The sequence below is a fragment of the Opisthocomus hoazin genome, chromosome 7 (genome assembly GCF_030867145.1).
Source record: "Opisthocomus hoazin isolate bOpiHoa1 chromosome 7, bOpiHoa1.hap1, whole genome shotgun sequence".
NCBI classification, from domain to species: Eukaryota; Metazoa; Chordata; class Aves; order Opisthocomiformes; family Opisthocomidae; genus Opisthocomus; species Opisthocomus hoazin.
This window is the reverse complement of record NC_134420.1, coordinates 45,828,255-45,841,351: the sequence shown is the minus strand read 5'-3', so window position 1 is coordinate 45,841,351 and position 13,097 is coordinate 45,828,255. Positions and strand designations below refer to the sequence as shown.

Below are 13,097 nucleotides of genomic sequence, written 5' to 3'. Positions count from 1 at the left end.
CCTCAGGTGCTCCCCTGCTCAGAAACAACGTGTGGGACCCCAAAATCTGGGCGACTGCTGGTTGCTTGTCGTGGTCTAAACCCAGCCGGCAGCTCAGCACCCCGCAGTCGCTCGCTCGCTCCCCCTGGATGGGATAGGAGAGGGAATCAAAGGGGTAATAGTGAGAAAACTCGTGGGTTGACATAACGACAGTTTAATAGGTAAAGCAAAAGCCACGTGTGCAGGCAAAGCAAAAGAAGGAATTCATTCCCTGCTGCCCATCGGCAGGCAGGTGTTCAGCCATCTCCAGGGAAGCAGGGCTCCATTGCATGTAAGGGTTGCATGGGAAGGCAAACGCCATCGCTCCATTCGTCCCCCTTCCTTCTTCTTCCCTCAGCTTTATGTGCTGAGCATGGTGTCACACGGCATGGAATATCCCTTGGGTGAGTCGGGGTCAGCTGTCATGGCTGTGTCCCCTCCAAGCTTCTTGTGCTCCCCCAGCCTCCTCCCTGGTGGCGTGGAGTGAGAAGCAGAAAAGGCCTTGGCTCTGTGTAAGCACTGCTCACCAGTAACTAAAACATCCCTGCATTATCAACGTTCTTTTCATACTAAATCCAAAACACAGCACTATACCAGCTACTAGGAAGCAAATTAACTCCATCCCAACCAAAACCAGGACATTCATATAGTTTTAAATACTTATAAAGGCATTTACCAAAGAGCTGTTTTTTAAGCTGGTATTCCTTTGTGGTAACGTAGCAAAAGTGTTAGCAATGATGTCTGATACACAAATGGCTGAAAGGATTTACGAGAAGTCCTGAAAGAAGAGCTGGAGACACCCCCAAAGAAAACCAGTGAATTTCACAAACTGTATCAGAAATTTCTCTTAAGAGACCCGTAGGGATTTGACAAAAAGAAACCAGAAATAAAAAATGTCTGACAATCCCAAATTCAAGTGTTGCATTTTGGACTAGCAAGATAAAAAGACTAGAAATCAAATGCTCCAGACTACAAAAAAAACTATGGGAAACAGTTACAGGGAAAGGAATGGCAGGAAATCAGGAAACTTTTGGCCTGATTGTAATTTCCTGTCCAAACAGTTGGAACAAGGTCTAAGAGAACTAAAAATAAGCCCCAAAAGGAAATCTAATTTCCCATACCATAGTGGAAATCGGCAATCAGGATGGGGAATTGAGCCAGAATTTTTTTTTAGTAATACACAATTTTACATGCTGCTTCTATTCTGTTTGAAGCCAGGAGGTGTGGCGGGAGGGGGGAGTACCCAGCTAAAGCAATACAAACATCTATGTCTTGAGGAGAAAAAAAAAAGGTACTGGCTGTAGTTAACCTGGCTTTCCAAATGGAGTCCTAGAAAACCTAAGAGAAAAGAGTATTTCTAGGAGCTGTATATTGTGGCACAGTGCTAGTGGCAGCTTATAATTTGTTCCCAGAAATATGAAGTTAATTAATCAGATCACCTATAAGCCCTTAACACATAAAGTGGTAACACCTGTCTTAATCAGCTATCTAGGGCCAGATGTGTGCTAGAAGTTGGGGGGCGGCGGGGGGGGAGAAGAAATTCTGGCTGACTAACTAGAGGACTTGCAAAGCTTTGTGTCTTACTGTGTGTACATACCAGCTAGGAGTCCAGTCAGCTACCAGAGGATCAGTTGGTAGATTGACCATTTTATCAAGATAAGTGAAAGGAACATTAGGTGCCTACAAAGCTATGAATTCTTTCTGGATCATGACTTATACCTTTCATCAGAGTAAAACAGCCAATAAGAAGAAGATGATTGTCATCATCCACATCAGCTCGGCTCTGCATTTACTGGGGAAGTGGGGATTAACAGCTGTATGTGGTATTTTTGAACAATTAGAGAGACATAGTCCATTAACAGGAACAGTTGGCAACAACGTAGAATTCAAAACTGGCAATTCTGTAGAAAGCTGGTACTGAAAACATTTGGATGCAATAACAATCATTATAAATGAAATGCTGGCCAGCACAGACCTTGACAGATGATAATCTGCTTTCACAGTTTGGGAAAGAGAGGGATGATTGAAGATGGGAACGCACACACATGAAGGGAAAAGCTTGGAAATGCAGCCATCGGCTTCCTAGAACTTAGTCTGGGCACTTAAGCCAATAATCTGAATTTGGCTACTGAATCATGTCTGTGAAACACACAGAAAATTGGAACTTGGCACAAGCATGCTGGGTATCAGACCAGACATCTTCAGAAAAAGCTAAGAAGCAGAGCTATAAATTTGCGCTGAATATGTTGAATGGAGACAGTGAGTGGAAACGTGTATCGCTCTAGAATCTGAAAAGCAGTTAATAACTTTCTGATTATCAACCTGATTGCCAGCTTTTGTTGTAGTGAGTAACTGCGTAGTAACTGAGTATTTCTGACAAGGAGTAGACTGTAAAGAGAGAAGCCAAAGATACATAATGTGAATCAGTAGGACACAGGTATAGATGAAACCTTCAAGGAGCAGCAGGGACGAAAGAGCTTTTACTGTGTTTGATCCAATATAGTGCACCACATCTTAATGAGTTTGAAATATCTTCTCATTAGGAGTTTCCCCCTGCTCGAAGATGTAGCTTGTCTTGGACTGGTCATCACAAGTTTGATTGTGGGGGACAAGGTCCTCCAAAGGGGACAGGACATCAACGTATTAGCCAGGCCTGTCAGTATGTGTTATTAATGATGAAAGAAGAATCATGAGAGAAATTCATCTGGAAGATACATGCAAGGTTTTAATCAGTTCTGAGGCCTCACCTGTAGTATGGGTTATGAAATAAGTGGTAGCACTGGGGTGTTTGTGAACTCTGGCAAACGAAATTATGTCACTTGAAATAATTTTTATCCTGTATCACAAAGAAACGATAACTGGATTCTCTATCAAATTAAATATGATTTTTCACCCTCAATTTCAATGTGCAGCATTAGGAGGTGGGTCACAAGAACACTGAAAAGACTATTTTCCTGCAGGACAAGGTCAAGAGCAAGTTAAAGTAGCAGTCATGGTGTGCAAGCTACTGGCTATGTTTGAAATGTATTGGATCATGTTCCTCCCTCAGCTCACATATTATCTAGGCAAGATATTCTGGTGTATGCTGCAAATGGTGTAAAGTAAGCTTAAAACTACTAATCAAGATAAACTCTGAGAGATATGACTTATTTCTAAAAGACCCTGCTTACTCCTGCAGGTGAGATAACGGGAGAGATCAAGGGCAAAATATTTCCTTTGATAAAAAGCAAATAATCTGCACAAAATTGGCTCTCCTCTAGAGACTGGCAGACATACAGAGTTTCTGCAGGGCTTGTCTCTTCTGGAAGTTCTTTTGTGGGTTTGTCAATGTTGCAAAACTATTTTGTAAGTTGGGGAAGAAAAAGAAAACATCTCAGTGGTTGAGAGAGAGTGTCTGAGCACTTTCAGTTAAAAAAAAAAAGGTTGTAACTGCCACTGTATCAGTGTATTCACATTTCAAAACCTCTTTCATATCAGATACGGGTGCTAGTGCTTGCATAAGAACTCAAACATTGTGAGCTGGAGCTGACTTTGCATAGCAAAAGTCTAAATTCTCTGGCACTGCTGGACAGGAATTAGTAATGGTTACATTGGTTGAAAATAACTTCCATGTGTATGAAAGTTTCTCGTCATGACAGGCCATATACCCTTCTGTTCTCTGAGGATGGCTGACATAGTCCTAGCATGTTAAGAAAACAAAGCTTAGGTAATGATTGTTGAGTTGGTTTTGTTTTGTTTTGTTTTGTTTTTTTCTTCAATTGCACTCTCCCTGCTACTTTTGAAGCCATTGTCTAATTTAGATCTCATTTTTCACACGAGAGCACAAGTGTTAAAGATGCCAAGTTTCTGCATGTTCTGTGAAATGGTATCCGGAACAAGGAACCCCTATTAATGTCCCACTGAGGGAAACGTGTAACTTAGTTTTTACCTTTGCAAGAGACACCAGTCAGCTCACCAACCTGTATACACATAGTTAGGACTTCACTGTGGTTGGGCCTCTTGCCCATCTCAAATAGATAGAGGAGGATTAAGCAAAGGAAGGTTTATGGTTGTGGAAGGAGGTGACTCATGGCGTTCAGTGGCTAGAGTACAAATTCAGAGGAAATCTGGCTTCATTAATTCTGTAGCTCATGGAAATTTATTCAAGCTTAGAATCTTTGGTGGTTGGAGAGACTGCAGTGTTCTGCCTTTGTACCAGATGCTCATGCAAAGGTATTAATGCTGATACACTGCGCAACAAAAAAAAAAAAAGATGATAAAGCAAGAATTGGTTGCTAAGGAGAGTAGAAGCTCATGACGAAATATTTCCCTTAATTACAGAAGCATATAGATTCCAGATTTCATCTGTGAGGTATGGGGTTGTGCAAATGAAATGGGAATTTGTGACTTTTTTGACAGGAACAGGAATTTGTCGAAGGAATGGCTAGCTGTTCCATTATTCTCCTATTAGAAATACCTTACAGCATCCTGATATTTGACTGCTTAGGTCAAAGCGGCCAACATCAATATGCTATGCTAGAGTACTAAACTGTACAGAACCTCGGTTTTGACTGTTCAAACCTTAAATATTTAGGTTTGTGGGTCTTTTTCTCAAATTAAATGTTAACTGTTGAACCAGGCTAGAACTGAAGGCTTTGTGCTCTCTATGATACATCAAAAAATACTGGTATGTCTTTTTAAGTACTTGGCAATGGCTAAATTCCTTGGAAATCATAAATCCTAGATGAACTGTGAGAAGTTAATTGATGGTATGAGTGTGATCCAGTTGCCTCCATTACTTTAAATGCCCTATGGGGCCCTGAAGAGAGGGTTAAAAGAAGGGGAAAAAAGTTCTGCAGCACTTAATTGTCTACACTACTCTTTTAAAAGTTCAGTTAAACTTACTTATGGGGGTGTCCTCATGGCTGTACAAAAAAAGTTCTTTCATTAAAGTGGAAATGCAGAGAATGGGTACAGTAATAGCCGCCTGGAATGCAGCAGAACCTAACTCCTCCCTAACTAATCCTGCTATTTTCTAACCTTGTCCTCCATACATAATCAAAGGTGTCGAAGTCACATGCTTCAAAGTCAAGCCTTTGCAAGATCACGGCCCTCGGTGTGCACAGAACACGCCCTTCCTGCCTGGTGTGCTCTGCACGAGTAGGCTCCCCATAAAGGCCATTATTATCTTGGTTAACACCACTCCCTCATTTCATTTAATATTTTGGAGATGTCTTACTCTGTTTATTACTTTTAAGCTCTGTCTTGAGTTAAATATCTAAAAATTATCAGAAAAAGCAAGCAAATTCTCCAGAGAAAATGTATTTTTTTTAAAGACTGTCAAAATACAAAAATGTCCTTAGAATTAATGAAATTTAGAAAACAAAGCACATAAATTCATGTATTGTTGTCAGATCTTAGAGAGCTAAAATGTACTGTGTTGTGGTAAAATAAATGATTGTAGTACTAGCTACCACACTGCTAATCTTCAGATCTCGTTTACGGAGATGGTAGAGAATGGACACCGATTTCCCCACCGACGTCCTGCTGACTAAATCCCACTGCCTTGTGCTTGTAACATGAACTGTTACCGGTCATGCATTGAAATACTCAGGTGATGGTATTTAAGTAAGAGGTAAGTGAATGTTGACAACTCTGTTTGACAACAGTCTCAAATAGTTGAATATTGCCAATATGGAAAACTCCAGCTGTTGTAATCGGACTCTTAGCTCAGGGAACTGGATTTCCTCAATGCAAAACCAAGCACCAGGGCCTATTTAAAAACACCCAAGCAACGAGGCACTGGAAATCACGAGTCTTCAACGACACAACAGCAGATGTCTATCGAAAAGCCCAAGAATCCTCCGTTTCATAAATTTCATGATTATGAACCAACGTCAGGCTCTTAGGGTGAAACTTTGGGGTTTATCGCCTTGTTCCCAGGGGATTCCCCCCCCTCCAGTGTCTCTGCAAAGCCAGAAGCAGCCACGTAATGGGGTAACGTTGTCTTTCGCTTACACACCGCTAAAGCGCGGCCCCCGGCAGCAGCGGCTGGTGGCGCGGGGGGTCCCGCAGCGAGCCCCGCGCTGCGCCGCTCCGCCGCCGGCTCCCCGGCCCCGGGCAGCCGCAACTCCCCGCCCGTCTGTCGGTCCGTCCGTCCTGCCCGCCCGCCGCGCCTCGGAGGTGCGCTGGAGAGCGCCAGCCGTGACGTCACGGCGCGGTTGTCATAGGGACGCCTGGGGTCGCACCTGACGGCTGTCGTGAAGCAGCGGGAGGAGAAGAAGGGAAGGAGGAAGGGGGAGTCTAGGCCCGGCCCGTCCCCCCCCGCCTCGGGCCCGCGGGGAGTTGCCTCCGCGCCGCGTCCCCCCATCCCCGCCGCACCCGAGCCGGAGGCAGGGGGAGGAGGTGGCGCTGCCGCCGCTGTCGGCTATGTAGGGGCCCCGGTGCGGGCGGATCCGGAGGCCGCTGCCCGTCTCTGGAGCGCGGCGTCGGGGTCGTCCCCGGCGGGATGTTCTCCAAGAAGCCGCACGGGGACGTGCGGAAATCCACGCAGAAGGTGCTGGACACCCGCAAGGACCCGCTCACCCGCCTCAAGCACCTGCGCGTCCTCATCGGTGAGGCGGCCGGCCGGGAGGGAGCGGGTCAGCGGCGGGCGACGGCCCGGGGGCGGTGGGGTCGCCGGCCCCGCGTCCCGGCGCAGCAAGGAGCGGGAACTTGGAGGGTCCCGAGGGGCGGGAGGCGGGCTCGGGGCTCTGCCCCGCCGGGAGACCCACTCCCCCCCCCCCCCCCCACGTCGCCCCGGCCCAGGCCAGCTCCGGCGCGGCGGCGGGACGAGGGGCCCCGGGGCCGGCCCGGCGGGGTTTCGGCTGTGTGCCGGGGGCCGCCGTGCTGAGGCGCGTACGTTTCCAGCGCGGCCGGGGTGGGATTCGTTCGGCGGCCGTGGTGGAGGCGCAGAGCTGGTGCGCTGCCCCCGTGAAGCGTTCCCGAGAGCTGCACTAACGCTGCGAAGTCAGTACGCTCGGACAGAAGCGTGCGGTGAGCGATGAAGGTGCTTGTGCCTCCCTCATCCGTCTCCCCTAAATGCTTACGGTATCAACTTGCGTTCGTGCGCGTTTTCAAGGTAAGAGCTACAACAGTAAGTGCTCAGGAGAGTAGATACAGATGAGCACTCATATGCGTAGTCTGAAAACACTTGGTTTGCCAGTTGGTCAAGGAGGGGACATAAGCACTAAAGTACTGCTGCGGTTCCGTGTGAAGAGCTGCTTAACCTGACCAATGAATTAGAAATTGTGATCAGATGCAATAATTGCCTAATGAAAAAGCGGAGGGGGGGGGTGGGGAACAGAGTTAACCATTCCAAAACATATGTTAGTTGTGTGTGTTTGTAAAAATCTAAGTCATTGTCATCAAGCTGTCCTTGAAAAAAGAAGTTTGCTCCAGAGAGTCTTTTGGGCCTGATGTAGGTGCATGTGTTGCTTCTGACAGTTTATCAACAAGTGAGTAGGGCTGGGTCAAGGGCAACTGCATTCCGTATTTGGCACTGAGTACTGAATGGATTGTTTTGATTTCTGCCCACAGTCTTGGGGTATTTACATACTTTGTCCTTGGCCTCCCAAGTTAGATTCTTTCCTTTCAGAGGAAAATGGTTATTGCTCCCTTTTTTTCTTTTGCATTGATGTTTGAAGGAACAGGTGTTCCCGAATGACAGCATCTGCTGCTGCGTGACGGATTTTCTGCAACGTAATAATGATTTAGACTTTTGAAATAGAGGATGGTTGGTTAGCTAGCTATCCAAGACACTTCAGTTGTCAGATGTATCCTCTTGCCTCACTCAGAATGTTACCACTCGTCTTGACTAGCTGTACTGAGCCAGTTGTGGCTTGCTTTATGTTGATTTCTATTTATTTTTAGCTACTTCATCAGCTGAAACTGAAGAGGAAAGAGCTTCATAAAGAAACTAAGTACCTCTCTGAATTTAGGTTTGCTGGCTAAAATATTATGAGTATTTCTAGTTTTGCTTTAGCCTGCAAAACAATCTGTGTGATTTTGACCTGATCTGTTCTAGATTTGATATTGCTGTTGCTTGTCTTTTATTTACAAGATTTTCCTTCAGCTTTGTTAATACTTGGATGCATTCTGTAAGGTGTAAGTCATGAGCTCTGCATCAAGCAGACATTCTTATCTAATCTAAGGTTTCTGCTTACTGACTGTACGACAGACTAAATCTGCTGGGGCATGTTTTCATGTGATGGCCATTCACCTTTTCCCCCCGCACATGCGTACATCTCAGCTGTTGAAGCACAGCTCCCACACATCCTTTCTCTGCATTTGCGAGAATACAGTGCGTGCCTGTGTAAGTAGCTAAAGGTGTGACGGTACTCTTCAGCTTGTCTGTCTTGGATGCATCTACAAGATTTTGTTGTTACGCCAATATTCTTAGATGCAAGAGGTACAAAACCAAGGTCTTTCTTTGGGGCAGAGGCCGTAGGATATTTCTCTACATATTCCTACCCTAGTGCAAGAGAAGTATAGAGCAGATTATGTGAAGTCTGTCTTCTGCTGTGATCACCTTGTTATATTCCTTGAATTGCTCAGCTCCTGAAACTGGCTTTCAAAGCATAAGCTCTATGCCCCTTATTCTCCAATTGTTTCTTTGACTAGTCTGCAGGACCAGATTAAAAAAATAATGTGCCAACGTAAGACAGACTGCTACCTGAGGTGGCTTTGCGTGCAGGCACCATCCTGCAGCTTGAGCAGCGTAGTGCTCTATTTTCCTGTTTATCTTTTTTCTTCAGTGACAATCCCCCAGCTCAGTAATAATTGGCGTTTCCATGTGCTCAAGGGAGCCATGCTAGCTATTGCCAACAGACTGGCTGAGGGGAGAGGGGAGGAAATCTCAGTTCAGCTCTGTTCAGCATCTTTATGACTGAAAAAAGGTTTGTCTTGCTTATTGCTCTTAGGCCCTGCATATTGGAGACTAAAAGGCTATCCAGAAGAGAATTCCCTGCTGTTTCACATCCAGGAGAAGGAGAGAATTTTCCTGCATTCTTAAACTTAAAATCGTTTCAGTAGGCTTGCAAAGTGTATTGGACCAGAGTTAATTTTTTATTGCTGTTGGTTCGGCAAAGAGAAACTGAAGCATGGCCTTGTATTCGTGGTTTAAGACTTGAGGGGAGGAAAGGGAATACTGTATCAAGGAGTCCAAAGCAGCAGTTCTCCAGTAAGCTAAAATAATGGAATAGTCATGAAAAGAGCAGAGTGCCTGTGAATTATAGACTGCTGGTTGTCTGTTAGCCAAAGAGGAGAAATATAAAACATTTCATTATGGGAAAGGATTGACAGTTGGGTCCTGCAAGGCGATGGTGCAAGTCAGGCATCATCTAAAAGTATTTAAGGTAGTATAATGTGGTTGTTAGTAAAGACCAGAAGAGACTGAACAATTTCAGAGAGCTTGATAAGAAGCTAAGTGAACGGATAGCACCAAGGCAAGTGACGTTTATTATTAATAAATTAAAGGTAGCGTACATTAGATGGGATTATTTAAATGCCTTTTACAAGATAACTTAGAATGCAGTGAGTTGTATTATTTCAGGAAAAATTATTGTGTCATTGGTGACAAAGTTTAAATTTAGTAGAAAATGTAAATTAGTCTGACTGCATAAGGAATATAGAAAATTTCATGTCTTGGTGAAACAGTGGTGTACCATTACGCCAAATATCATTAAAGCTTTAGTAGTCTTATTGCTACAATCAGTGTGTAGAGGATTCAGAGATGGGAATGACTCAGGTGAGAGTAAAACTTGAATGCGAGAAGACACTGAAAGCTTTGGAATCTCTTTCTGTAGGGGCAGATAGTGAAAATTATATAAACATATATGAAAAAGGCTAGGAAATAAAGTCTATTAAGGCCTACCAAATCTGAAGTGGCAGTAAAAGATTTTTGGCTTGGGAAGCTCCTGAGTGCTAGACTTATCAGTTGTAGCCATACTGGGGGAAATGGAGTTGTATTTTTTTTGCTGAAACTCTTTGTACGTAACTGCTCTTTGCCACTTCACTGCAGTGTCCTGTCTGGCTGGTTCTCTGCTCTGCTTCAGTATAGCTCTATTCAGCCTTTTTTTGTAATTCAGGAACCAAGGAAAATTCAGTGAAATTTAGGTGACTAATTCAGAATTGATTAAGTTATTTGTTAAAGTAAATGTAATACGTGACCAATTTATGCATGTCACAAACATAAGTTTTTTTTTTTTAATGGAGGTTAAAGCCTTTAGGAGACCTCAAGTAGTAATAAATATTGTTATCACTGAGAAATGCTAAGAAAATTTGGAAATAGATTGAAGTCCCATATCCTGGGACGAACCGGTCTGAGTGAAGGTAATCTGCTTTTCATTGTTTTCCTGCTGCAGCAGTATTTTTCTTGAAACAGCTGGAACTATCTGCTTTAAGAGATTTGTTTCCTTTGAGGTGGATTAGTTTCTACCCATTCATTCCCCCCCCCCCCTTTTTTTTTTTTTTCACTGTATTAGTTCTGGGAAGTACCTTTAAGTCTCATACAGTTCCCTAATGCTATCTTGGTCAGTATGTGACTTTATCAGACTATTCTTCTGTCTTCTTGCTATACACTGGAAGGGCCATAGCAGTTTCGTTTAGTGTGAGCTGCTTCAGTGGTGGGGTCCCCTTGCCGCCTGCATGGCAGTGCCTCGGCCCTGTCCCAAGGAGGGCTGCCAGCTGCGCGTCGTGCGGGTCTGAGCCCTCTCTGGCAGATGGAAATGGAGACACGGAGTGTACCTTACGGGATTAGGTGTTGCCTGCAGAAGGAAACCAGTGGTTTTCCAGAAAAAAAGCATTTTTAGCAATTGTCAGTGGACTAGCAGCTAATTGCAATTTTTAGGATCGTTAAGGGGAAATAACATGGAAATAATATTACATTGTTCTTATAATCGGTGTTGCACTGTTTAATCAGACTTCAACATCAAACTAAAATTCTGTGGTTCTAAAACGGTGGTTCTTAAAAGTTTGTTCTAGTAATCCTTCAAGCTTGATTTGTCCTTTTGTTAAAACAGTGCTTTGAGAACTCTGTAAATAGTTAAGGCAGCTAGATATGTGACCCTTTTGTAGCGTCCTACCTTAACAATATTGACTTGTTGTTTTGTTCTAGTTTTGATATCAAGCATGTTGCTGCTACCTGTAGAATTTGTGGTTTCAGTCAGAATTTGTAATTATATGTATTAAGAAAAAAAAAAGGCTAACTCCCCCTAAATATTTAATCATTTCTGCGTAAACTTACTGTGTGTAAACAAATCAAATGAATTTACTTGGTTTAAAATTTGCTTTTAGGGTTGAATTCTAAAGAGAATTTTTTTTCTTTTTCCTTCTTCATGTTTTTTTAGTAGAGTAGGAGTTACCAGCCTGTAATCTGCTAATCCTGTATAAAGGAAAAAGGAGTATATCGTTTTTCTCATAAATTATTTTATTTACATTTGATATCTTAAAAAGACACTGCTTATATCTCTGGAACCATGGAGAGAACACTTCTAAAATGTAATGCTCAGAGAGTATTTGAAATGTGGAGTGTTTGTTTTTTTTGTTGTAATTCTTGGTGATTGGTTAATGCTCGACATCTCATGTAAGCGATCTCTGAAAGGAAAAAGTCAGGCTAGACGGGACAGAACAAAGCAGGCTGCATTGGACATCTGTTCTGATACATTGTTTAATATTAAACAATATGCTTAGATTGCATTTGTCTAAAGAGAATTTAATTTTAGAAATGTATTTTACGGGCAGTCAGCCCTAATGCTTCAGCTGGATGCCATTTGTTGGTGTTGCACATCGTAAACATCACTCGTTAGGATATCACTTATATGCCAGAATAAATGAAAAAGGTTTTATGGTTGTTAAAGTGACAGGCGAGTGAGAACTTGCAGCAAACCTAGCTCCCTGGAATTTTCTTTGGAGATAACTGTTCCAGAAGTTTCTGTGGATGTGCAAAGCTGTATTATTTTTGGCAAGAGTTGTAGATTTTTTTTTTCCCTTGCCTGGTAATTTTAACTGCAGAGGGCATGTCACCGCTGTAATTCATGGATTTGGCTGCGGGTTGAGTGCAGTTTAAGAAATTAGACTTGATATTCTGTCAGTCTTGACTTAACCCTGAACCCATTCTGTGCTGTTTTGGCCAGGAGAAAAGGGAGAAGAATTGCTTTGCCTTAGGGTTCTGGCCAATGCTACGCTCGGCTCTCAGGGAGCGGCAGTGGCCGATGCTGCTGGCCAGCGAGGGCTGGAGGTGGCTCAGAGCCCCTGGCTGGGTTGGCAACGGCACGGCTCGGGCGCGAGGGAAGGGTCCCTGTGGGTTTAGCTTGTGGCAGTTCAGAATGGAAATAAGTGCACCACTGTGCAAGTTTTTGAAGTTGCTTAAATAAAAGCTTCAGCTCTGAAACATGCGTGAGTTGTTACTGAAGCGTTTCTTGAAAGTTTACTAGCCTACCTCTTCTGGAGTCTGCAGGCGGCCTGAAACAGTCAGCTTGGAGAGCTGTCAGCCGCTTCGGCACATTCCTGTAGAGCACTGGTGTTGAAATTAGTAACAGTTTGTATGTAGATGGTGTTCGTTGGTGCAGTGAACCTGCTTATTCATCCCTGATTTCCACACCACAGCTCCCTGTATGTTTGTCTCTAAAAGATGGTGGTGATCAGGAATTCAGACTTACGTGACGCGAAATAGAAGTCCATTAGAAGATTGCTTGAAGTGTATTCCTTTTCCAGTACCAAAAACCTCAATAATATTTTCTTTGACAAAATTACCTTTTTAAAAAAACGGAATAGTTTTTGTTAAGTAGCTGTTACCCCTTACTGCTTCAGATCACTAATGTGAAGGCCTTGTTTAACAGATTTGCATTTGTAGCTCAGTGTTTGAAATGCTGTGGTTTGTTATCAGGTCTCTCAGTTTGACAGTCTGTTAATGATGCCAGAGCTACTAGTTAGTTCCAGAGGTTTTCCACTTAACTTATCTAAATGACATGCTTTTCTGTTTGAGAAACTATCCATATGTAACTGAACTTCTGTACTGTTTTGCTGTAAAGCAGCCATTAAATTTTCCAGCTTGGAGAATT

The 13,097-nt window shown here is 43.5% G+C and overlaps 1 protein-coding gene across 12 annotated transcripts in view; it reads left to right on the top strand.

Annotated features, from left to right (window-relative positions):
• Positions 1-6,267: 6,267 nt before the first annotated feature.
• Positions 6,268-13,097, top strand: part of RALGAPA1 (Ral GTPase activating protein catalytic subunit alpha 1) — a 141,847-nt gene continuing 135,017 nt past the window's right edge. For all 12 annotated transcript variants that reach the window (XM_075425367.1, XM_075425366.1, XM_075425365.1 and 9 more), the window contains exon 1: positions 6,268-6,611. In XM_075425367.1, coding sequence (XP_075281482.1) covers positions 6,506-6,611 — 106 coding nt within the window. In that variant the 5' untranslated portion in view covers positions 6,268-6,505. The remainder of the gene's footprint in view (positions 6,612-13,097) is intronic.